Below are 21,036 nucleotides of genomic sequence, written 5' to 3'. Positions count from 1 at the left end.
ACAAGTTGTAAGTTCATTTGTTGTCGATTCAGTAACTGCCAATGTTGTGGATTCTTGGAATGGGCTGAATCGAATGTCGTCAATGGCAACGGCGTCTTCAGCATCTACGCCGCAGTAAGCGTAAAAGACTAACTGATTGCACGAAAGACGTGCTTTTAATCCGAATATTCGGTGATTAATTTAACTCATTTGATTTTACTGAAAATTTAGAAGAAGATTGACCGGTGAGTAAAGCTGATCGAGACTGCCAAGATCGATTGGATATGTCTGAGTAATTGTACAAATTCACGAGCTGTTCTTCGTTTCCGTTTCGTGCCACGTACAACTGCGTGGAAATTAGGAAAAAAATGACAATTTAAACTTTTCAACGAAATGAAACGTTTATAAGTTGTTTGAAAATAGAATGCGAGATCCTGTGTATTAATTCACTAATTGTGTGTACCTCGAGATTGGTGAACGCGGGCCACTTTGAACGAATCCAAAATGAGAACGAAACGTGAGTTTCACTGCCGGATAACAGTTTGAACGTCGGACTTCGCAGAATTGCTACACCGAACGATGAAGAAGCTCCTCTTCGGTCAACTCGAAGATAATTTTTACCATTTAATGGCTGAGGTGCCGGATTGTTCGGCTCCCAAGATGACGCTTGATTACCAACCTGCCACCTGATACTTGTTTGCGATTCTTCAATCCATGGCTGCAACGTTCCGTCTTCAAAATCATTGTCCAACTCAGAAAGTTCTTTCGATCCCACCCTAATGCTTTGTCCACTTCGTTTGGTAAGACACAAGATAATAGCAAAAACTATGAGTACAATTTCTTGCATGATTATCCACTCGTTTTCAACGACCCACCACACAGCAACAGTTTCACGATGATCGAACTTGGAATAAAAATAAACGAAAGCGATTGAAATTCACATGCAGCTATGATCGTTATCTCATGTTAGACTAACCTCACATGCCATACGTATCTTTATGAAAATAAGTGATAAAACATTGTGAAGTTTTAACTATCGTGCCGCGTTTAACGTCATTACTTGTCAGTCTTAGAACGTCCTGGAATTTCAGTATGTCGTAAAACTTGATTATTCGTTGACGCAGCTATATTGAGATGTACGAATACACTGTAAATGTTTGACCCAGACGCAAGTTTGTTACGTAATCTTGTAACAAAGCTCTTGTCCGTGATGTTATGTCGACAAACGCGAAGCAATAGATTAACTACATTACCTCTTTTATAGTTGGCTAGCTATAATACGTTTAAGAATTGCTAATGATCTTGACGGTTTCATTGAATTTAGAATGTAAAATGCTGTTTTCTCTTTAATATTGAACTGACAATATTCATTGCTTATTAGAATTATCAAAATTGAGTAATGAATTTTTCATTTCTTTTTCGAATTATGTCGTAAACTGAACAAGACATCTGTGGAAACAGTAACCCTCTTGCGTATGCCATTGAATCCAGAATTAAAGTTGCTGATGCGTCATGGCTGTGGAAAAGTACAATTTTGTAGCCTCTTATCCGATTGTTTAAAGATAACTGTAAAGCTCTCGTCTCTTTACCTTCTTTAAGTGCAGGTTTATCTTTTGACAAGGAAGACGTGACGTCAGCAACTGACTCGATGACGATGTCATCGATAGCAATTGCATCTTCGTCGTTACCCCCGCAGAAAGCGTAAAATATCAGCTAAAGACATTATTTCCCATTAGTCCGTTGCAAAAACGAAGAAAAGTTTAGAGTTTATAGAACACGACAACTTACTGTTACTTGAGTTGGTTCGGTAAAAGAATCATCGAGAATTGGGCTGGAAATTCGACGCCATTCGAAATTCACCGATGTGGAATAGCTGGACAGAGAAAGTAAAGTTGTTTCGACATCGTCCAAGGACACAACGAGCTAAAACAAAATTAAGGATAATTCCGATTCATTTTCAAACGTTAATGATTTTCTCTGTGCGTCGCTTTAAAGTTAGAACGGCCCATCTTACATCCAAGGTGTTTCCTCCGGTATACTTGGATCGGATCCAGAAATCAAACGAAATGACATCACCAGGCAAAGCTGTGAATACCACCGTGCGTAGGATGAGAAGTCCGGGAGTCAGCTGTTCGTCACGTGTAGCTCTCAGGTATTTAGTGCCTTTCAACGGAGCAGGAGGTGTATAACTCGCCGTTGGTGAACTAAAATCTTCGACAACCCAATGGACCGTGTTCGGCGAGCTATCGTACCAGGGATCTTCAATGCCGTTTTCGAAATCGTTGTTCAACAACGAACGGGCAGTCAGAGGATCGACTAACATAAACGGCCGAAAAACCTGTTTCCTTACATTTTGCTTGGACAGCGGGACACGACCGGCCGAGCAAATGGCAATTACCAAGAAAAAAGCTGTTAGTAAACTCTTATTCATCCTTGCGTCGTGTGAATAGTAAAGTGGAACTTGTGCCTAAAACTGCGAACGATTTAAGACTTTAAGGCCAGGTGATTTGGATAGGAAGATAAATCAAACTCATATCCAATGAGAGATAGACGTGGTTAAAGTCCCATCAAACAGGAGATGCTGATATCGTTTGACATTTCGACATAAACAATACCATGTCATTTAGTAAAATTTTGTTATCAGTCTGTCGTTTGGCAAGGGCTCAACGATCGTTCAAAGGACAAAAACACTTTGGGGAAATAGACCGAGCTGAAAACAATTCACGGAAAACAAGTCTAACCGACTCAAGAAATGGTGCATGTGTATCCCGTTTAATTATCATAATCCCTATGGCGGTAATACCTCCGTCAGAAAATTATTGTGAGAACCAGCTAGCCAATAATGAGAAAAAGAATACAAACGTGAACAGGACCGCGATCACACAGATGTGTAAATTGCCTGCCAGCCGGTTAGACTGTTCTTCGAATCAGACGTGTGCAATACCAAGCAATCACGTCCGGTGGTAGTGACAGATAAATCTGAACGCATCCCACTAACACGCAAAAGCACTGGTGAAGCAGCTGTTGCACCATCGTAAACCTGTATGCCAATCAAAGTATAGAACAACCGAATTTCACAACAAAATCTACGCAGGCAAAGATAATTTAGGGGAATTTTAAATTTCCCTACTGATATGCATTTAAACCTTTGACATTCAATTGAACGTACCGTGACAAAGTCGAAACCACTCTCCGTGTTGAAACTATTGAAATCCAACTTGACGCGGTTGCCGGACGACACTTGAATTTTGTAGCGGCAATCCTCATTGAAACCATACGAATTTGGGTAATGCGGCGATGAGATAGTACCGCTAGCTGCACTGTAGCTACCACCGCAAGCTAATAATAATAGATTGAAAACAATCAGAACACATATCCTACCCGTATAGTCCTGATTTTCTAAATGGCTTTATTACGCTCAGGAGTAGTTGGTGAAACGGTGGTGGTTGCTGGTGTGGTGGTGGATGGACATCCATCACCTACGCACGGGATGGTTGGTGGAGTAAATTTTGTTGTCGATGCACTAGCATCTTGAGACTCGATAAAAATATCGTCGATAGTGATAGCATCCTCTGCATATCCACCAATAAAGGCGTAAAAAATGAACTAAAAACACACATCGTCATTAAACATACAAGCAGCTCGTAATGTCAGAAGTCTTTATACCGTCACATCAGTCGGTTGTGCGACAGGGATAGCGCAAGAGATTGAACGCCATTCCAAATTAACCGACGTGGAATAACTAGACAAGTCTAGCAAAACAGTTTCGGTATCCCCAACAATCAAGCTGAGCTGCAAGAGAAATAATTACATTTCTCCCAATTAATTAACGTTACTGCAAGTAAAAGAGATCATCCGACCCCTACCTGCAGAGTATTACCACCGGTGTATCTCGATCGAATCCAAAAATGAATTGAAATCTCGTCACCAGGCGAGGCCGTGTATGTCACCGTGCGAAGTACGAGAAGACCGGAAGAGAATTGGGCGTCACGAACGGCTCGTAGATATTTGGAGCCTGCTGACAGTGTAGGTGGAGCATAGCCTTCTGCGGGGGCAGCAACATCCTCCACCACCCAGTGGACAGTAGATGGTGAGCTGTCGTACCACGGATCTTCGTAGCCACTTTCAAAATCGTTATTTAATGATGTGCCAGACGCTAGTTGACCTACATGCTCGTGTTGGCTACGGTTTCCTTCATTTTGTTAACGCAAAATTTACGTACATTGAAATGAATGAGATTAAGTTATTGCTGGCTACGCACCAATTGTTTTCAACAGGATGCTTTGGGTTGTCGGACATGCATCACCGATGCACGGGACTGTTGGAGGAGTGAACACAGTTGTGGGTATCGGAGTTGCGGTGGTTGTCGCTGTGGGTGCACTGGTCGAACAACCTACACATGGAGCTGTTGGAATTGTAAAAATAGTTGTAGTGGTCGGAGTAGTGGTCGGAGTAGTGGTCGGAGTAGTGGTCGGAGTAGTGGTCGGAGTAGTGGTCGGAGTAGTGGTCGGAGTAGTGGTCGGAGTAGTGGTCGGAGTAGTGGTCGGAGTAGTGGTCGGAGTAGTGGTCGGAGTAGTGGTCGGAGTAGTGGTCGGAGTAGTGGTCGGAGTAGTGGTCGGAGTAGTGGTCGGAGTAGAATGGGCATTTGATTCAACGAAAATGTCATCAATAGCGATGGCATCCATTGCATCTCCTCCACAGAACGCGTAGAATATCAACTACGGAAAAACTATAAACAATTTCATATCCTCCTTGATACGATTGAATCCGCATACCGTTGCCTCCGTCGGTTCCGTCACTGGAATAAGACTATCCGCTGTACGCCAGTCTACATTGCCTGGCGAAGAATATCTTGATAGTACCAGAAAAATAGTTTCAACGCCATCAACAGATAGCGCCACCTGAAAAAAATAACAATTTTCCCCTTTCAAAAACGCAAAAAAAAAACAATGATGCTAAACAGATCTCACCTCTAAGGTGTTGCCACCGGTGTATTTGGAATGAATCCAAAAGTTGAACGAAATCTCGTCACCAGGTAGCGCAGTAAACGTCACCGTCCGCAACACGAGTAAGCCAGCCGTCAGATGAACATCTCGCGTCGCTCGTAGATATTTCGTGCCGTTTAACGGGGTAGGAGGCGGATAGTTTTCCGTCGGGGCACTGAAATCTTCGATGATCCAATGAACAGTAGATGGCGAGCTATCGTACCACGGATCTTCAAATCCACTCTCAAAATCGTTGCTTAACAACACCCTGGCTTCCATCGGATCGATATGCGTCAACAGGTGAGCCTCTTGTTCTGGAACAGGACTCGCCAAGCAAACAGCAATGGTGATGCTGGCCAGTAAGAATAAAATTAAGTCACTCATTTCGTTAACCGTCGAACAAATTCGCTGTACTAAAATGGCCAACTGTGTGAAGCAATGGCGTACGCATAACAATTTATCGATAACGAAATTGCTTGTTTAAACGTTTATGTTATATACAAAGCTATGATTGTTGTGATACCCAACTGTAAAGTTGGGCTGGGTTCTTATCGAAGCTATCAGTGAACGAAGCGGGGCTATACAACGAAGTGAAGCACAAAACTCAAAGTGTTTGAACATATGGAAGGCACAGAATGACATGAAACAAAAACGTATTTTGAATATGCTTACCGATTGACGTGCACATCTTTTATTCTCCGTTTCTAAAAATGGAATGATGGCAAGAGAATTTTTTAGTTCTGTTAACACCTAAGGCATTAGGACTACGGGAGGAGTGAGAAACTGCGAAACATCTGCTGGTTATAGTTGTCTAGAGGCAGGGAGAGATTTCGAACCTCATTCGATTGAAACTTGTTTTGGTTTTGCATAGGCATCATTCTTGACCTTGTCGTATGTAAGGTCATTTGAATATTCCTGATGGACATACGAAAACTGCATTAATTGCCTAATGATGATCGATTACGTTTGTATAGCATTGAAATGGCGATTAGTCTGCTGCAACCAACAAACTTTATGAAGCCATTTGCATAACTGCCGCATGCCGTATAATCTTGTAACCAAATGACACTTTGTATTTGACGGTATACTTTAGAATGAAAACAGACCGGCAATCGTTATCTGTTTTACCCCACGTAGCCCTTTAATTTAAACTGATATACAGAGCTCTATCTCCTTCTGAATTCAGACCAAGTTCTTCCCCCCTGACTTACGAAATGATTGAGAAACAAGGACAAGACGAAGGTCGTGCAGGGCATAGTGTGTGACTTTTGAATGCTTTCTTGTGTATTGAACAAATCAGTTGTAAAGTTCGTGATAGACTATAATGCTATGCTACCCTCTGTATTGCACGTTGATGGTGGACGTATATTGTCTTAGGTATATAACCCACATGACATTTAAGTCTTCACGACGATCTGTAAGTTGCCTGCCAGCCGGTAAAACTGTTCTGGGAATCGGACGAATGAACCACCAAGCATTTGTTGGTTGTCGTGGTGATTATATCACTGTGAAATCCGCTAGCGCGTAGCAGAACAGGTGAAGTGGTTGTCAATCCATCATATACCTATTCCGGCGGAAACGTGACAGTTTAGAAGAAAATTAAGATCGTGTGTTACCGCTTTTTCTATAGCACGTCTTTTGGTATTGGCATAATGTACTCAACAATTATATTATTGGATTACCGTAACGTAATCAGCTCCACCTTCGGTGTTGAAGTAAAGGAAATCCAGCACGACACGTTTGTCTTCCTCCACCTGGATGATGTATTGACAATACTCGTCGAAACCGTACGGTTGCGGATAGTTTGGAGAAGAGATGATGCCACTAGGATCATTGTAATTACCTCCACAAACTGAAAGAGGCATCGTTAAAATCATTGAAAATAAAACAATCAAAAATCAATGCACAGTTTACCTTCGACTGGGGGAGTCGTCGGTGTAGATGTCGCCGTCGTTGGGGACAGTGACAAGGGTGTGGCCGTTGTTTGTGTTGTGGTTGTTGTTGGCTCAGTGGTAGGAGCATTGGGTGATAGCAAGACGATGTCATCAAGGGCAATCGCATCCTCTGCGTTACCTCCACAGAACGCATAGAAAATTAGCTGGAAACGAGTACACATTTAAAAAAAATAAATCTCATTAAATCCTTTTGTGATAACACGGATACATACCGTCAGGTCCACTGGTTCCGATACGGGAATGGGTGCAATCATTGGACGCCATTCCAAGTTGACCGAAGTGGAATAACTCGTCAATGACACCAAAGTTTGTTCTGTTTCACCAATGGCCATTACCAACTGTAAAAGACAAACAATTGGTTTAAAAAAAAAAACGAACTCATCTCACATTGATTAAGTTATGTATACCTCTAATGTATTCCCTCCAGTGTACTTGGATCGAATCCAGAAATTAAACGCGATCTCATCACCGGGCAGAGCTGTGAAGGTCACCGTTCGCAGAATGAGAAGACCGGATACAAGTTGATCGTTGCGAACGGCTCGCAAATATTTCGTGCCGGCTGACGGTTTAGGTGCTGCATAACTCACTTCGAACGGGGTGTAAAAATCCTCAACAACCCAATGAACGGTAGAAGGTGAACTATCGTACCAGGGTTCTTCGAAACCACTTTCGAAATCGTTATCCAACGAAGATCGAGCTGAAAGCGGATCAACACTTACACGTGCCTTAACATGATGCCCTTCAACTTTTCTGCTCGTAACAGGCACACGGCCAGCTAAGCAAACAGAAATACTTACGACCGCAAACAAAAATTGGAGAAAATTCTTGTTCATTTTTTTTTTTTGAAGTAACGAATTCGGCAATGGAAGTAGATCCAACTGTGATTGAAAAATGAATGCGGTATTATTGAAGACGTCTCCTTTTTAATCAGCCTATCAGTAATCTATACGTGATTTTAACATCAAAGATTTGAAAAAAAAAAACGATGATAAGAATATAACTGTTGATTCAGTTATAATCATCAAAAGGGGAAACCGAATAAAAGAAAGTAGATAAAAAGTGCCATTTAAGAAAAAAAACTGAGACACACAAACCGGTTGTCAAAAATCAGCTCGTATTTCGTTAACCTACTTTCAGTTTCGCATAACTAATTCGCGATCCTATATTCGTAATGTCACTCGTGGCAACGAATCTCGAACGCCTCTACTTTTTTCAATCAGATAAAATTAATTGTACAACGCTGATAAAGCCTCATATTCAAATGTACATCACATCGAGATGTTTAAAGTTCATTCATTTGATTGGCTTTCGTACTCTGTTATGAACTAAATGAAAGTACACATTAGATTTTAACGGAATTTTAAAGAGCACTTAAATATGCTCACTAATGGTGGTCGATTCTGTAATGATGCCGAACATAAGATTAATTTAATATAATATACTGTCAAAGGGTAACACTTTGAATATGGAGGTTGGTTCGAGTGAACGTTGGGTGGGGAACTATTTTTGTGTTGTTTTACTGTGATGCATGGCCACAAGAGATTTCATACAGAGAGCGAAAGTGAAAGCTGTTCCACGACCCTGATGCCCATAGCAGTTTGTTTTTTAAAAGTTTTTTTTTACGAGCAATTTAAGGAGATTGAATGAAAACAGAAATTTCAAACAGTGAAAATCAGTGTGGTGTAAGTGACGGAGAACTGCAGTTGTCATTTTTACCTGAATAAATATCAAAGTGTATACTTCAAGATAAATACAGAGAAACCCACCGAAACGGACAACAATTTTCAGCACTCAAACGTTGCGGTAATTATAGTTATATTATCTTATATAGCTTTAGACCTATGTGTTGCACGAATTGAAATCTTGCACTAAAATTCATTTGTGTCTTCAAGTTAAATGTTTCGCTTGTTAAATTCCGATACAATCAAGTCGCGTTTATTATTTGCATGTAGCCAGCCAAACGAATTTGAAAAGCAGTTGTTCCAGATCGCATTACATCTGCCATGGAACTTTCTCAACGTGGTCCGAAAAAGCAGACCTCGTTTGAGCAGGTAGGCGAGCAAATCCCAACTAGTCAACTTTCGTTTAACTAAATTACAAAACTGGTGTTGAAAAATTGAAGTTAGCAGAAACCGGTCCACGTTTTAAATGTCCAGATTATAACGGCAACTGCCAGTTGGCCTCTCTTTTTGGTATAAATAAAGTAGCAAAACAAGTACGAGATTTGAGGCTATATTAAAACAAATTTTTTAAAGCAGCTCAAGGAATGGAGATGAAAAAAATTGAAACTGCCCTTCACCAGGTGAGTGGAAGTCCATCATAATTTTTAAGCGTGATGCAATTAAAAGACAAGTGGGGAGTCAAGAAGGGCAATCATAACATGGGAGCGCATCAAGCCAAGAATGATGCAATTCATTCTGAAAAATCCTATTCAAATTGGTTTCTGATTTAGTTGAGAATTGCTGTGAAAGACTGCAAATTGGTTGACTCCAGCGACGACTTCCTTCTTAAACGGCTAAGAGGTACATCAAAACTTGATTTTTAAACAGTTCTGTCTTAACATACATCTCATTTCTAATGAAACAGTGCAAGATTTCGATGTAGCTCGAGCCAACAAAATGCTCAGACAGGTGATTTCTAGACAAGCTTTCCTAAATTAGCATATATTCAAATTTTCATCTTGTAAATCTAAAGACATTGGAATGGCGGCAAGTAAACGGAGTGGACAGGCTCTTAGATACGTACACGATTGGCGAAGTTATAAAAAAATATTTTTCCCTCGGACGAGTTGGAGTCGACAAATACGGATGCCCACGTCAGTTTAAAAGAAACAAATTATACCTCTTCATTTACATACAGTAGAGTATAATCAATCTCATTTTCTTTCATCTCACGCTGTACACACGTTTGCATCTCACATCTTCAGTCTACGTTACTGCAATGGGAAGGATGGACATCAAAGGCATTAGACTTCAAACAATATCTAATATACAATTGAGCTTTCGTTTGATTGGCTATATATTTTCAATATATACAGGGCTTCTGTTGTCTACAAGGAACAAAGAATTTTCAGATTACTGCGTTTACACGGAGGAGAAGTATGTCGAGGCAGCTAGAGAGGAACGTGAACGAACAGGTAGACCAATCTCGATGCATACAGTCATCTTCGACTTTGAGCATCTATCGATGAAACAGCTAACGTGCAAGCCAGGTACAATTCAATCTCAATTCAAACAGAAACTTAAGAAAAATAAATTCATCAACCTTTCATTTACATAGTTGCCTTTGAACTAATGGTCTTAACCAAGTTACAATTCGCCCACTACCCTTTAAATATGCGTCGGGCATTCATCATTAACGGTATGTACTATACACGTGTTTTCCTATATACCACACAATATTTTGTTTAGACCCTTTTTCTTGTTTTTAAAATTGAAAAGCTCCCAAATTATGCTTTCAAATACTGTTCGCCATGCTGAAACCGTTCGTAAACGAGACTGTACTCGCGAATATGAGAGTTTTCGGCAACGACAAAACAGAGTGGACATCCGCTTTGCTAGAGGAAATCGACGCCGATCAACTTCCCGCTTTTTACGGAGGCACCATGACGGATCCTGACGGCGATCCCAAATGTCCCAGCAAGGTCATTTTAAAAAAATGCGTCCAGCAAATTCCAAACATAATCAAAAACTGAATTTCGGACAATGGGTTATAGTTCAATATGGGAGGTGAGGTACCGCAATCGTATTACCTGTGCAACAACGCTCCAATCGCCAAAAAATACATGGAAACGCTGCACGTCTTTGCCGGTGTTGGAGGACGAAAGAAACTCAAATATAAAATCGAGACCGTCCCTTCTGTAATGAGGTACTGTGGATCATTGTCATCATTTGTCAACATGGAAAAGTGATCATACGCTATTGGGTTATGTATAAAACAGATGGGAGTTTATGTCTGAAGGAGGCGACATTGAATTTCGAGTTTACAACAGCAATTTGAAAGATGGAGAAGATTTAATCCCACCTAACAGAGTCGATAGCCATTTGGTGATGGAAGAAGGTGAAGTGACGTGCCATCAACCGGGAAAATGTAATCAGTCGCTAAAATTTGCATAGTTCCTAATTTGCATAATTTACTCAATTATCTACTTTTCACTTCCGATCAGATGTTTTCGAGTTCAGCAACGCTTTTAGCTACTTAATAACAAAAAAAGTTAACTACCACATTACTGTCCATCCATCCACTGTCGTCGGAAAATGATTGAATGCCTTCAGAAAAATTAGTATTAAAAAAAAAATTTTTATTTAATAGTTTAAAATATTTGGTTGTGGCAAGTACTACGGAGACGGAATACATGCGGTGAACGATAAAACAAACGAACGATATAGAATAATTGAATTCCCCAATTGGCTGAGTGACGCAGTGACAGATTTTGTCCGGACCAGGCAAAGGGAGGCTGTAATGAAACCTGAAAATGCATTGGCATAAACAACTCATCTACGCAGTTCTTTGTGGAGACTTGCGCGAGCACGACGTCGAAAACAGCTCAACTATGTTCACGAGATCCAACAGAATCGCCGTCCTTATCTCATCCAGCGTTTTATTTTCATTCACGATACTTCAATTTTCCCAATCCAATATCTCGTATGAGAACGACTCATCATTCACCAGTGTCTTTCAAGAGGAACCTGCTGAAATCCGCAGGACAATTCGCGAAGATTTAAACCAAAATATCGTGACAATCGATCGAGACCTGTTTGAAGAAATGGCCTTTCATTTACGAGACGCCCCGTACGACGGTGTTGGCAATTACACTCGGTTTATGACAGCTCTTTTAGGTCTCAAGGAGCTAACAGATGTTGAACCATTGGTGCCTGGTACGGGTCCAGTTATCAACGATGTCAGTTCGTTTGAATACCCTTTCGCTATCGCCCCTTGTCGAGAGAAACTCACCAATCATCGGAGCCTCTTCATAGCGGTGATCTCGGCTCCCAGGAATTTCGAAAGACGCGCCACTATCCGTCGAACGTGGCCCAATCATTTGAAGAACCAAACTAATTCGAATAAACCGTTGGACATCGTAGGATTCAGCTTCGTTGTAGGGCTCACCAAGGACGATGTCATCCACCAAAAACTGATGGAAGAAAATGAAAGATATCGTGATATGCTACAGGTAAACATGCACGATAAATACAGGAATTTATCGTTGAAAGTGACAGGTCTGCTGAATTGGGTGCACCATTATTGCCCGCAAGTGGATTTCGTCTTGAAAGTGGACGACGACGTCTACGTGAACGTGCATAATTTAGCGACCGTCCTTCACTCACATCCGCCTTCCGAGCGCAGTGTCTACGGACGCAAATGCGGCGGAGACACGATCTCTGAAAGAATACCCCGCAACGATAGTATACACATAGATTATTCAAAGACAATCATTGATTTCATTTCCTGTCTAACATTTTTTTTCGGTTATAATTCAGGCAAATGGATATTTACTTACGAAAGTTGGCCATGGCGCAACATTCCGCAATATTACCAAGGAGCTGGAATTGTAATTGCTGGCAGTGCTGTACGTCCACTGCTGGCGGCCATTCAGACAACTCCGTATTTCATTTGGGACGACATGTACCTGATCGGATTGTGCGCCGTTAAAGCCAGGCTTCGCATCCGTACGTCGGAAAGGTATATATATACAAGTTTAATATTTAAAGATGATATAGACGATATGTTCTTGAATTTTAGCATCTTCGTTGATTGGCCGAAGAATTACGCCGACCCGTGTTTCGTGCGCAACGCTGTAACGTGGACATTGAAGTCGTCAGATCAGATGAATTCATCGCACTTTGTAACCCACAATTTGTATCGGAATTCAACTGCGTCGCGTTGCGTCGTCCGCACTTACGACGTGGGCCCAAACGTGACGTTGGTCAACCAATTAGAAAGCCAAATTAACGAAACCGCCATCGCATCCGAGTTTCCTTTCGGTTTCATGGAGCAAAACTGATGAATTCAAAAGATCCGTACCATCTGGCAGTAGGTGCTGCGATGTCCCATAACACATTAGTTACCTAATTCCTAATTGAACATATACGTAATCTGCACATACGTTACCTTGAATTCCTAAACATTTTCTTTTCGTCCAGCATTCCCCAATGCTGATATGATGTACTCGATCACCTTTTATCTGTATCTGTTTGATTAATCCAACAAGTAATCAAAAAAAAAAACGTGTGTACTGTACTGAAACATTATCAATTCAGCTGGACAAGACTAAATACGTAAACATATATGTTAACGAAACGTTAGCAGGGTTAACTGCCTCAAGCAGAAGGTGTTGAGCAACTGTTGTGACGCATTAGCAGACGTCCCAGTACTCAATATCGAATCGATACGACCACATTGCAGCACGACGTGTTATGTTAACAGATTAAAAGGTTTGCCATTGAGCTGTGCAGCAGTGCGCGAGTGTCATCGAATTAATTATGACGAGAAAATTGAAAAAGTTGTTTGTGATGATCACGTCTTCTTGCTTGTTAGCAGTAATGACGTACCACTCCTTCCATCCGATATTTTCAAACGAGAAAGACAGGGCCGTTGCTCTTCGTCATTCTTCTGCTTCGCAAAAAATGAGAATGCCTAAATCAATTGAGGAAAATTCGAATAAAAGTGTAATGGCTATCGACCGAAAATTGTTTGATTACATTCAATCTCATTATCCGGCAACAGCGTACGATGGTGTTGACAAATACACACGACTCATGACAGTTAGTTTCGGACTGAAAGAGCTCACAAACGTCAAACCGCTTATGCCCAACATGGGGCCGGTTATCAACGACGTCACTTCGTTCAAGTATCCCATTACAGTCGCTTCATGTGGCCAGAAAATGAGAAAGAAAACCTTTCGCAGTGTCTTCGTATCCATCGTGTCATCCCCGAATCATTTTGAAAAACGTTCCACCATTCGTCAGACGTGGGCGACTCACTTGAGAAATCAATCGAACGTAAACAGAGAACTGAACGTTTTGAGATTTAGTTTCGTCGTTGGACTTACAAAGGACAACATTGTTCAGAAAAAGATGATGGATGAAAGTGAGCAACACGGCGATATTTTACAGGTGAACGTGTACGAAGAAGAAGCAAATGTGTCCGTCAAAGCAGCTGGTCTGCTAAATTGGGTGAATTTGAATTGTCCTGAAACGGACTACTTGCTAAAAGTCAATGACGACGTTTACGTGAATGTCCATAATTTAGCGACGGTTCTCTATGCCTTTTCACCGTTCGTTCCAAGTGTTTACGGCCGCCTGACTGATGGAGGAAAACCAGCACGAAATAAGTGTACGTTCTAGCATTGCATTTGCTGATTCATTCACCTCATATGGTTTCTTGGATTGATTTTATAGTTGAATGGCCGTTCAATTATGAATTCTGGCCGTGGTCTAGCATTCCCAGATATTTACAGGGAGGTGTCGTCATTGCAGGTAGTGCAGTTCGTTCATTATTGGCAGCAATGCAAACGACTCCTTATTTCATCAAGGACGATATCTACCTCACTGGGTTGTGTGTAGAAAAAGCTAAACTTCAAATCCGCACATCGCAATGGTAATACATTCAGACTATTATCGAATAACAACAAGAAGTTTGTGGATAATCGTTTATGTAAATCAACCGGATGGGTTTTAATCATTTCCATTGTTTGTTTTGTTTCGTTTTCGACTACAGGATGTTCAATGATCAATTTGAAACTTATCCAGACCCATGTTTTGTGCGCAAAAACGTGATGTGGTCGTCAAAGTCAGAAGATCACATGATTACGTCACACTTTGTAACTGAAAGTTTTTACCGGAACGTCACAAATGCGCAATGCGTTCTTACAACGTACGTGCTTAATCCTAACGAAACTTTGGATGTGCTCGTTGACAGGACAATCAACACGCCCGCAGTAATGTCAGAATTTCATTTCAAATCTGTGATTCCCAAAAAGTGGGTCTCTATTCTCACGTCAACCAGCCGAAGCCTTCGTTAGACAATTTCCAACAAGATGTCACTCATATCTTATAGTAGACCTAGCCTGCGATGAAAACATTCGCTGTTTATCAGACGTATGCAAGAAGAGAAAAATAATAACAATACATTTAGTTGAAAAGCTCTTTCTTTTAACAACAACAACGAATCCTTTTTATCGGCAATGGTCAATCCCAACTGCAAACGCCTCCGTTATATTATACATGGGAACAATATGGACAACCTTCGTTTCGAAGGCAGCCATCATTTTTAGATGGGGCTGCAAGGCTGTTGTTAACATACGGTAATCATATGAATAGAAATGAGTGGCAATTAATGACGTGTCCAACCGCTATAGAGTTTTCTTTCGAAAGTTTTACGTGACGTAGTGAAACATAATGAAGAATTTATATACCGTCTAAATTTCACATACGGTTTCTTCATTATACACCGATTGCAGCGAATCCGGATGGTTACGACACGAAATTTCCAGCTGGCCTGCCCCTTTCTTTCCTCGTACAGCTAACGAGAATGAAGTTCGATTCGATCATATCTATAGTTACCATACATCAAATATATTTATAGACTATTCCGCCAACACGATAGACCTTTTCTACAAGAACTAGAAAATTAAGAAAAGAACAGTAGACTTTCACTATTTATCATTTCTGCTTTATTCCTCCATGTTCTAAAGAAGGTAATCTACCCATATAATATATAGACATCTCCATAGGTTATGGACTTTCTCTTTTTTTTGTATGTGTGTCTGTGTCCTTGGATGGATGAAGTGCGCACGCTGACAGCTGGGACTGCAAGTGAACCAACGGTAAACAATCATATGCCGATGCTTAAACGCGTCACGGCGTTATGCCCTTTAATTCTTATATGTGTGTCATGTTACTTTCTTTTCTTTACTACACAAATATCCTATCAATCACCAAGGCCTCCCAAGTCGGTCTTACTGGACAATTGTTCGATGCTGGATGGGTTTTTCAAAACCATGGAAGTTCTTCGGATATCCCCGATAGTTGAAACGATAAGGTTCCAAGACAAAAGTCGTGTCAGTATAATATGAGTAATTAAAAATATGTATATTAAAAAAAAAAAAGTGTATTGTTTTGTGGATTTAATTTACATTTGTAATACACTTTTGAACAAGGAATTTGTTTGTCTGATTAATTTCTTCCAGAGTTGGAACGGCTTTTTTTAAATATCGTTTGGCTGCGGCTGATATACCAATGTTTTATAGTACAAATCTACCACCAATGATGGCAGATGCTGGACTCTTGGAAATTTTTAACGGCCGTAGCTTCCTCCTGCAGCGCTTTGGCCAGCACCGTAACTTGGGGCCGCGGGTGCGGCGGCAGCATGGCCTCCGCCGTAAGTTGAAGCTGCAGGAATGGCCGCGGAATGTCCACCGCCATATCCTCCGACTGCGGGAGCGGCGTGGCTACCACCATATCCTGCGGCGGAAGGAGCTGGAGCGGAGTGACTACCACCATATCCTCCGGCAGAGGGAGATGGAGCTGCGTGGCCACCTCCATATCCAGCAGCCGGAGCGGCTGCCTGAGCACCACCATATCCTCCAGTTGCGTGAGTTGGAGCCATGGGACTTCCGCCATATCCTCCAGCGACAGGGCCAGGTGCTGGACGACTACCTCCATATCCACCGGCTTGTTGACCGTATCCTCCAGCTGAGGGAGCGGCGTGACCTCCGCCATAACCTCCAGCGAATGGAGCAGAAACTTGAGCTCCTCCATAACCTCCGCTCATGGAATTTGCGTGACCAGCTCCATATCCACCACTCATAGGACGGCCACCTTGAGATTTACCTCCTTTACCTTTCGAGGGTCGAGCGGGTTGTGCAGCTCCGTATGTTCCAGTTAGAGTGGGACGAGCGGAATGACCGCCACCGTAACCTCCGGTCATCGGGCGAGCTGCCTGACCACCTCCATATCCACCCCCGTAGCCACCACCAACACCTGCAGTAGAGGACATGGATCATTTAAATTGAATATTATTGGCTATCATTGAATTGGAAAATGGTGGACTTACTTGAGCACGGTACCATACACATCACTTGACCGTAAGGTTGAGCTGATTGAACGTAGGAACTCATTTGACTGCTACCACCTAAAGTAATTGGCGAATGATTGGTCAATGTTTTGTAATAAATTAAGCCTCGACATTAACATAAAAATGTGTTTTAATCAGCGGATGTTATTGTTGTTACCGTAGCCACCGCCTCGGCCACCTCTGCCTCGTCCTGCATCGAATAATATTAGGGTTACAGTTTGGTTATCTGTTAGGTGCTTGATTAATTGTGAATTTTAATTAGCAAGACGAAGGAACTAACAGCCTCGCTATAGAGTGATATAGAAATGGCCTCGTAATGTGAAAAGATCAATTATAGAGTTAACAATTGGAAAACAGAAGCGCTTACCTTTCTTAGAGGCATCCACCATCGACACTAGAACGACGACCACAACGACGACCCACTACATGGAACAAGAAAAAAACAAAACATGAAAACTCCGGGCAAACAAGTCGGGAAATACTGGCGCCAAATTTAAACCCACCAACATCTTGGAAACGAGGAACATTTTAAACTTTGTTAAGACGAATCGTCGCACTTTGCTTTGCAACTGAAGAGTTGCTCATCCGCCATCCTCGTTTTATAGACGCCCGCTAAAAATTTGTACAACAATTTATATCGTAGGAGGAGACTAAAAAAAAATTGCGTTTCTTCCCTCCTCCTTCAATTTTTTGTTTTTCTGCAAGGAATACAAGAGAAAGAGAAGAAAACTTTGCTGTTTGTAAGAGGATGACGAAGAGAAAACAGTCAAGGAGACGCTTCGCCTCTTCACGGCCGCGTTTCGTGATCAGCCTTCGCAGCGGCAGCGCACTCTCTCTTTCCACGTCTCCTCTCCGTTTCAGCGGTATGAACGTGTTGCATTGTTCCCACGCGTGCGGGAGCAGCCCTTATTGTCTTTAGCGTATGGATCGCAAAAGGTGTGCGCTAGAGCCTGTTGTTTTTTGTTGTAACCCCCTCAAGAAGGATAACATAAGAACGATGCTGTCCAAATTACTGATGTTTGCATAGTCAATGGATTTTTCTATTGTATAGCACAAGGAATTATGAATATGTAAAAATTGTTTTTTTAAGGATAGAGACGGTGAATGGAATGTTATTAAACGTTGGAAAGTGCGTGATGATAGCGTGTAATCACTAAGCCATGACCTACTCACTGTTTGTACATGACCTGTCGCCTCGTCCCATAGAATTACGTCAAGACATGAAAAAAAAGGTGGACATGACATTTTTATTTTATTTTTTTTTAGTTCTAAGAATCCTGTACATAATTGCGAGGTGACTGTACCTGCAATAAGGACGTTGCCCAACCCTATTCATGGAACTTATTAGCGTATACTGGGTGTATAAAAATTTAGCTGCCCGGCGGCGTGAGATTTTCGTGCAAGGAACTATTTAATAGAAGCGGGTGCCTTGCCAATACGGCTATTGTAATTATCGCAAGTGATTAGATAAGCTAGAGAATTCAAAAATTTCTCTATACTCTCCCACATGTCTTCCAGTTTGAAAAGGTATAAGAATTTACCCAGGTAAAGATACAACATGGCTAATGACAGCGCAGCCACCAATTATAGGCGTTTCGTCTCCCACCCTTTTTTTTTTCTCCTGTTGCTGTGATGTGTGGATGAATCATGTACACGTTGTTGCGTAAGACTTTCTCTTGTCAACTAGGGTTTAAATTTTTGAACGTACTTTCCGTTTTTTTTATCATTTCACAATGGCTCGTGTTAATTGCTCTGGACTTTTGAAACTGCAACGGCTGGACATTAAATCATTAAGAATATACCAATATGGTAAATTTCCCTTTTATGCATATCCGGCTCAAATATTATATAGTCGCCAGAATTGATGAAGAAAGCCATAACCTAACCTATAAAGATTCAAACAATAGAATTTTGATGTTATACACAAACACAGTAAACGGGCCACTTTCTCATGCTGCTGTGTACATAGTAACTATCAGTTTTGTTGAGCGATCGACAACCTGTATAGAGGATGAAAACCTCCTTTCCCTTTTGGCTGTATGGTGATCGACAGATGGATGCAATTACCAAGAGCCTCTCCTTCTCCACCCGAAAAAAATGTGTCTCTGCGATATTCAAAGCGAAAGCGACGAAGTATAAATCATCAAGAATTTTTCTGGCATTTTTGACACAACGGCATTCTATAAGTATACACACAGATGTTTGTCATTAACCTACATTGGACTATATATGACAGCAGACTTTGACGCTTTAGTGATCTAACGATCCAAAATTATACGTACGTACAAGTGTCTTGAATAATTTTTGCTGGCCTTCGAATCAAAGGAATTTGTTGACAGCTTTCAGCTATAAAATAAACCAGATCGTATGCACGATTCCTGAGTCCCATGGAACCAGTAGTTTTCACTTATTCCACAATTCGAAAGCAAAACGCTCTGGGGGTACTTTTCTTTTATTCATAATGAACGGATTGCAATTATGGCGATAGCGAAACAGACAGAAGCTGCAAGATATATGCTTTCATTCAATGAAGCCTGTCGTCTATAATTTCTCGAAATGCAGTGCATCTATTAATTCAACACTGTGGTATAGCCTACATTATGGCTGTATATGCTTGTAAGCTGAAGAGTGCTTGCATGTTTCTGAGGTATATACGCGGTCTCTGTTACGCAATAATAAGCTGATGAAACCTTGAATCTCTTTATTCATCTAACAGATGGTAATTATAACTTACCTGGCTTTCTTGAGCTATCGCTGTTGAGCTACAGGACGGTTTCAAGTGCTGGAAATGGATTATTTTCGTCAGGTTGTTTCATTTCAGATTGAATATACAACCAAATCAGTGTAAACAATCAAGTGTTGAATCAATTTGAAAGAACGCAAGCAGAACCCACGTCGATTTCGAATGTCTTTTCAGTTGGTTACATCATGTTTCATCACATCAAGAGGAAAATCGGATGGATAGAGTATATAAGAACCGACACCGTATGAGCGAATTAGAGCGAAGCCTGGGATTCAATCGTATCGCGAACAGCCAACTCGCCAAGTGAAACTACCCCAAACTAAATCAACCAAGAATCAGTTTCAAGTGAGAGACGGCGAGAGAGTTATATCCTATATGACATTGTTGATATCTCAACTCTTTTTCGGAATGTAACAATGCCTTTGGAATAAGATGCGGGACCGCCATATCACGTGTTAACCGAAACGTCAACATATAGTTGTCTTCCATAGTTTTCCCATAGAAACTCACGAACGCGTGAATTGTTAGGGGACTTTTTTTTTGTTTCTCTAGGGTTTCTTTCCATGTGGCTGAAAGCTGCTGACGTATCATGTGAGATCACGAGATTGTCTTATTTATCGCTCGTGTACTCCTAGAGGACAGATAGGTCATCCTCAGAATGAAGAAGACCTAAATCTCACATGACGAACTGGAATGCGCGAGGGCCTCATTACACGCGAGAGGTTAATGGCACCTAAGTTCTGTATACGTTCCCTAGTTTTCCAAGAACTGGTGGTATAATTTGGTGCGGTCGTTGAGCATGATTTCACATCTTCACAATCACTTTCACTTTCGCTAGCACGCTAGGAGAATTAAAATTTGAAAGAAACGAACGAAAAATAAACGTCTATAGTATATGCTGAATGTGCTGAAACCCAATCCTCATGATTATGTAACATGTATATTCCATTGTTCCTATAGCTTCTTTCTTAGTTCCTTTTCTCCTATAGGACATAAAAATATTGTGGTTATGTGTGGGTCCTGTAAAGCACAAGAGAGATCAATTGAAAATTAATCCTATTGAAAATGTTACAACTTTTATAGCATTCCTTTTCTTTCTTTTTCATGTCTCCAGCTGCGTTTACTTTTACCTCTGCCTAGAGCCATCATCAGCTTTGCTAATAGAAAATGATTGTATAAGCCACATACAGTTACTTGGTTGATGGATAGGCTACAGGAAGCACTATTTAAACTTCATCCTTACCTTTCAACATCGTATATTTTGATTACCAGATTTAGATAAGAATTATCTGAATAA

At 41.1% G+C, this 21,036-nt stretch overlaps 6 protein-coding genes across 7 annotated transcripts; 2 read left to right on the top strand and 4 right to left on the bottom strand.

The window, feature by feature from the left end:
- Nucleotides 1–14: 14 nt before the first annotated feature.
- On the bottom strand, nt 15–1,176 carry LOC116919703 (the record flags this gene model as incomplete). Its single annotated transcript, XM_045173922.1, is given in 4 exon segments — nt 15–132; nt 200–325; nt 443–883; nt 956–1,176. Coding segments are annotated over 4 exon segments (697 nt in total), but the record flags the coding sequence as incomplete, so codon positions are not given.
- A 136-nt stretch (nt 1,177–1,312) lies between these two features.
- Nucleotides 1,313–2,471, bottom strand: LOC116920353. Its single transcript, XM_032926574.2, has 4 exons — nt 1,994–2,471; nt 1,768–1,902; nt 1,569–1,692; nt 1,313–1,495 (listed from the first exon to the last, which is right to left on the bottom strand). Exons 1-4 carry the CDS (start codon nt 2,408–2,410, stop codon nt 1,473–1,475), a joined length of 699 nt encoding a protein of 232 aa, XP_032782465.2. The 5' UTR covers nt 2,411–2,471; the 3' UTR covers nt 1,313–1,472.
- A 264-nt stretch (nt 2,472–2,735) lies between these two features.
- Nucleotides 2,736–7,822, bottom strand: LOC116936373 (mucin-3A). The gene is made up of 14 exons (XM_032943518.2): nt 7,327–7,822; nt 7,132–7,257; nt 6,879–7,062; nt 6,647–6,816; nt 6,371–6,528; nt 5,488–5,542; nt 4,950–5,444; nt 4,755–4,880; nt 4,241–4,697; nt 3,846–4,171; nt 3,646–3,771; nt 3,396–3,585; nt 3,149–3,318; nt 2,736–3,019 (listed from the first exon to the last, which is right to left on the bottom strand). The coding sequence occupies exons 1-14, from the start codon at nt 7,750–7,752 to the stop codon at nt 2,858–2,860; spliced, it is 3,171 nt and encodes a 1,056-aa protein (XP_032799409.2). The 5' UTR covers nt 7,753–7,822; the 3' UTR covers nt 2,736–2,857.
- A 740-nt stretch (nt 7,823–8,562) lies between these two features.
- Nucleotides 8,563–13,159, top strand: LOC116921002. The gene is made up of 16 exons (XM_032927196.2): nt 8,563–8,722; nt 8,872–8,970; nt 9,042–9,111; nt 9,175–9,221; nt 9,372–9,441; nt 9,506–9,549; nt 9,614–9,734; nt 9,846–9,881; nt 9,957–10,130; nt 10,199–10,279; nt 10,360–10,562; nt 10,635–10,786; nt 10,860–11,008; nt 11,671–12,324; nt 12,400–12,601; nt 12,662–13,159. Exons 2-16 carry the CDS (start codon nt 8,923–8,925, stop codon nt 12,921–12,923), a joined length of 2,313 nt encoding a protein of 770 aa, XP_032783087.2. The 5' UTR covers nt 8,563–8,722; nt 8,872–8,922; the 3' UTR covers nt 12,924–13,159.
- Nucleotides 13,160–13,285: 126 nt separating this feature from the next.
- On the top strand, nt 13,286–15,066 carry LOC116919278 (lactosylceramide 1,3-N-acetyl-beta-D-glucosaminyltransferase). The gene is made up of 3 exons (XM_032925255.2): nt 13,286–14,254; nt 14,320–14,518; nt 14,639–15,066. Exons 1-3 carry the CDS (start codon nt 13,402–13,404, stop codon nt 14,940–14,942), a joined length of 1,356 nt encoding a protein of 451 aa, XP_032781146.2. The 5' UTR covers nt 13,286–13,401; the 3' UTR covers nt 14,943–15,066.
- Nucleotides 15,067–16,010: 944 nt separating this feature from the next.
- LOC116920163 (keratin, type I cytoskeletal 9) lies at nt 16,011–17,639 on the bottom strand. Of its 2 annotated transcripts, XM_032926261.2 has the most exons (5): nt 17,500–17,639; nt 17,364–17,418; nt 17,154–17,186; nt 16,976–17,053; nt 16,011–16,902 (listed from the first exon to the last, which is right to left on the bottom strand). In XM_032926261.2, exons 1-5 carry the CDS (start codon nt 17,521–17,523, stop codon nt 16,217–16,219), a joined length of 876 nt encoding a protein of 291 aa, XP_032782152.2. In that variant the 5' UTR covers nt 17,524–17,639; the 3' UTR covers nt 16,011–16,216. The 2 variants fall into 2 exon arrangements, with proteins under 2 accessions (XP_032782152.2, XP_045029860.1); XM_045173925.1 differs by lacking the exon at nt 17,154–17,186 and having other exon boundaries at nt 17,500–17,638.
- Nucleotides 17,640–21,036: the final 3,397 nt, after the last annotated feature.

Source organism: Daphnia magna, linkage group LG1, assembly GCF_020631705.1.
Source record: "Daphnia magna isolate NIES linkage group LG1, ASM2063170v1.1, whole genome shotgun sequence".
Lineage (NCBI taxonomy): Eukaryota > Metazoa > Arthropoda > Branchiopoda > Diplostraca > Daphniidae > Daphnia > Daphnia magna.
The sequence above is the reverse complement of the archived record's forward strand: the minus strand, read 5'-3'. Positions and strand labels throughout refer to the sequence as shown.

What these genes read in the sequence shown, in the direction of transcription:
- LOC116920353 (XM_032926574.2), bottom strand. Translation starts at nt 2,410, where the DNA reads ATGAATAAGAGTTTACTAACAGCTTTTTTCTTGGTAATTGCCATTTGC. An exon ending in CCGGAGGAAACACCTTGGAT is followed by an intron (nt 1,903 to 1,993) that starts GTAAGATGGGCC and finishes ATTTTGTTTTAG; the next exon opens with CTCGTTGTGTCCTTGGACGA. An exon ending in TAAACCTGCACTTAAAGAAG is followed by an intron (nt 1,496 to 1,568) that starts GTAAAGAGACGA and finishes ACTTTTCCACAG; the next exon opens with CCATGACGCATCAGCAACTT.
- LOC116936373 (XM_032943518.2), bottom strand. Translation starts at nt 7,752, where the DNA reads ATGAACAAGAATTTTCTCCAATTTTTGTTTGCGGTCGTAAGTATTTCT. An exon ending in CTGGAGGGAATACATTAGAG is followed by an intron (nt 7,258 to 7,326) that starts GTATACATAACT and finishes TGTCTTTTACAG; the next exon opens with TTGGTAATGGCCATTGGTGA. An exon ending in GACGACTCCCCCAGTCGAAG is followed by an intron (nt 6,817 to 6,878) that starts GTAAACTGTGCA and finishes TGCCTCTTTCAG; the next exon opens with TTTGTGGAGGTAATTACAAT.
- LOC116921002 (XM_032927196.2), top strand. Translation starts at nt 8,923, where the DNA reads ATGGAACTTTCTCAACGTGGTCCGAAAAAGCAGACCTCGTTTGAGCAG. An exon ending in ACCGTCCCTTCTGTAATGAG is followed by an intron (nt 10,787 to 10,859) that starts GTACTGTGGATC and finishes TGTATAAAACAG; the next exon opens with ATGGGAGTTTATGTCTGAAG. An exon ending in AAGAATACCCCGCAACGATA is followed by an intron (nt 12,325 to 12,399) that starts GTATACACATAG and finishes GTTATAATTCAG; the next exon opens with GCAAATGGATATTTACTTAC.
- LOC116919278 (XM_032925255.2), top strand. Translation starts at nt 13,402, where the DNA reads ATGACGAGAAAATTGAAAAAGTTGTTTGTGATGATCACGTCTTCTTGC. An exon ending in AAAACCAGCACGAAATAAGT is followed by an intron (nt 14,255 to 14,319) that starts GTACGTTCTAGC and finishes TTGATTTTATAG; the next exon opens with TTGAATGGCCGTTCAATTAT. An exon ending in CAAATCCGCACATCGCAATG is followed by an intron (nt 14,519 to 14,638) that starts GTAATACATTCA and finishes TTTCGACTACAG; the next exon opens with GATGTTCAATGATCAATTTG.
- LOC116920163 (XM_032926261.2), bottom strand. Translation starts at nt 17,523, where the DNA reads ATGTTCCTCGTTTCCAAGATGTTG. An exon ending in TCCTCGTTTCCAAGATGTTG is followed by an intron (nt 17,419 to 17,499) that starts GTGGGTTTAAAT and finishes TGTTCCATGTAG; the next exon opens with TGGGTCGTCGTTGTGGTCGT. An exon ending in GGTGGATGCCTCTAAGAAAG is followed by an intron (nt 17,187 to 17,363) that starts GTAAGCGCTTCT and finishes TATTCGATGCAG; the next exon opens with GACGAGGCAGAGGTGGCCGA.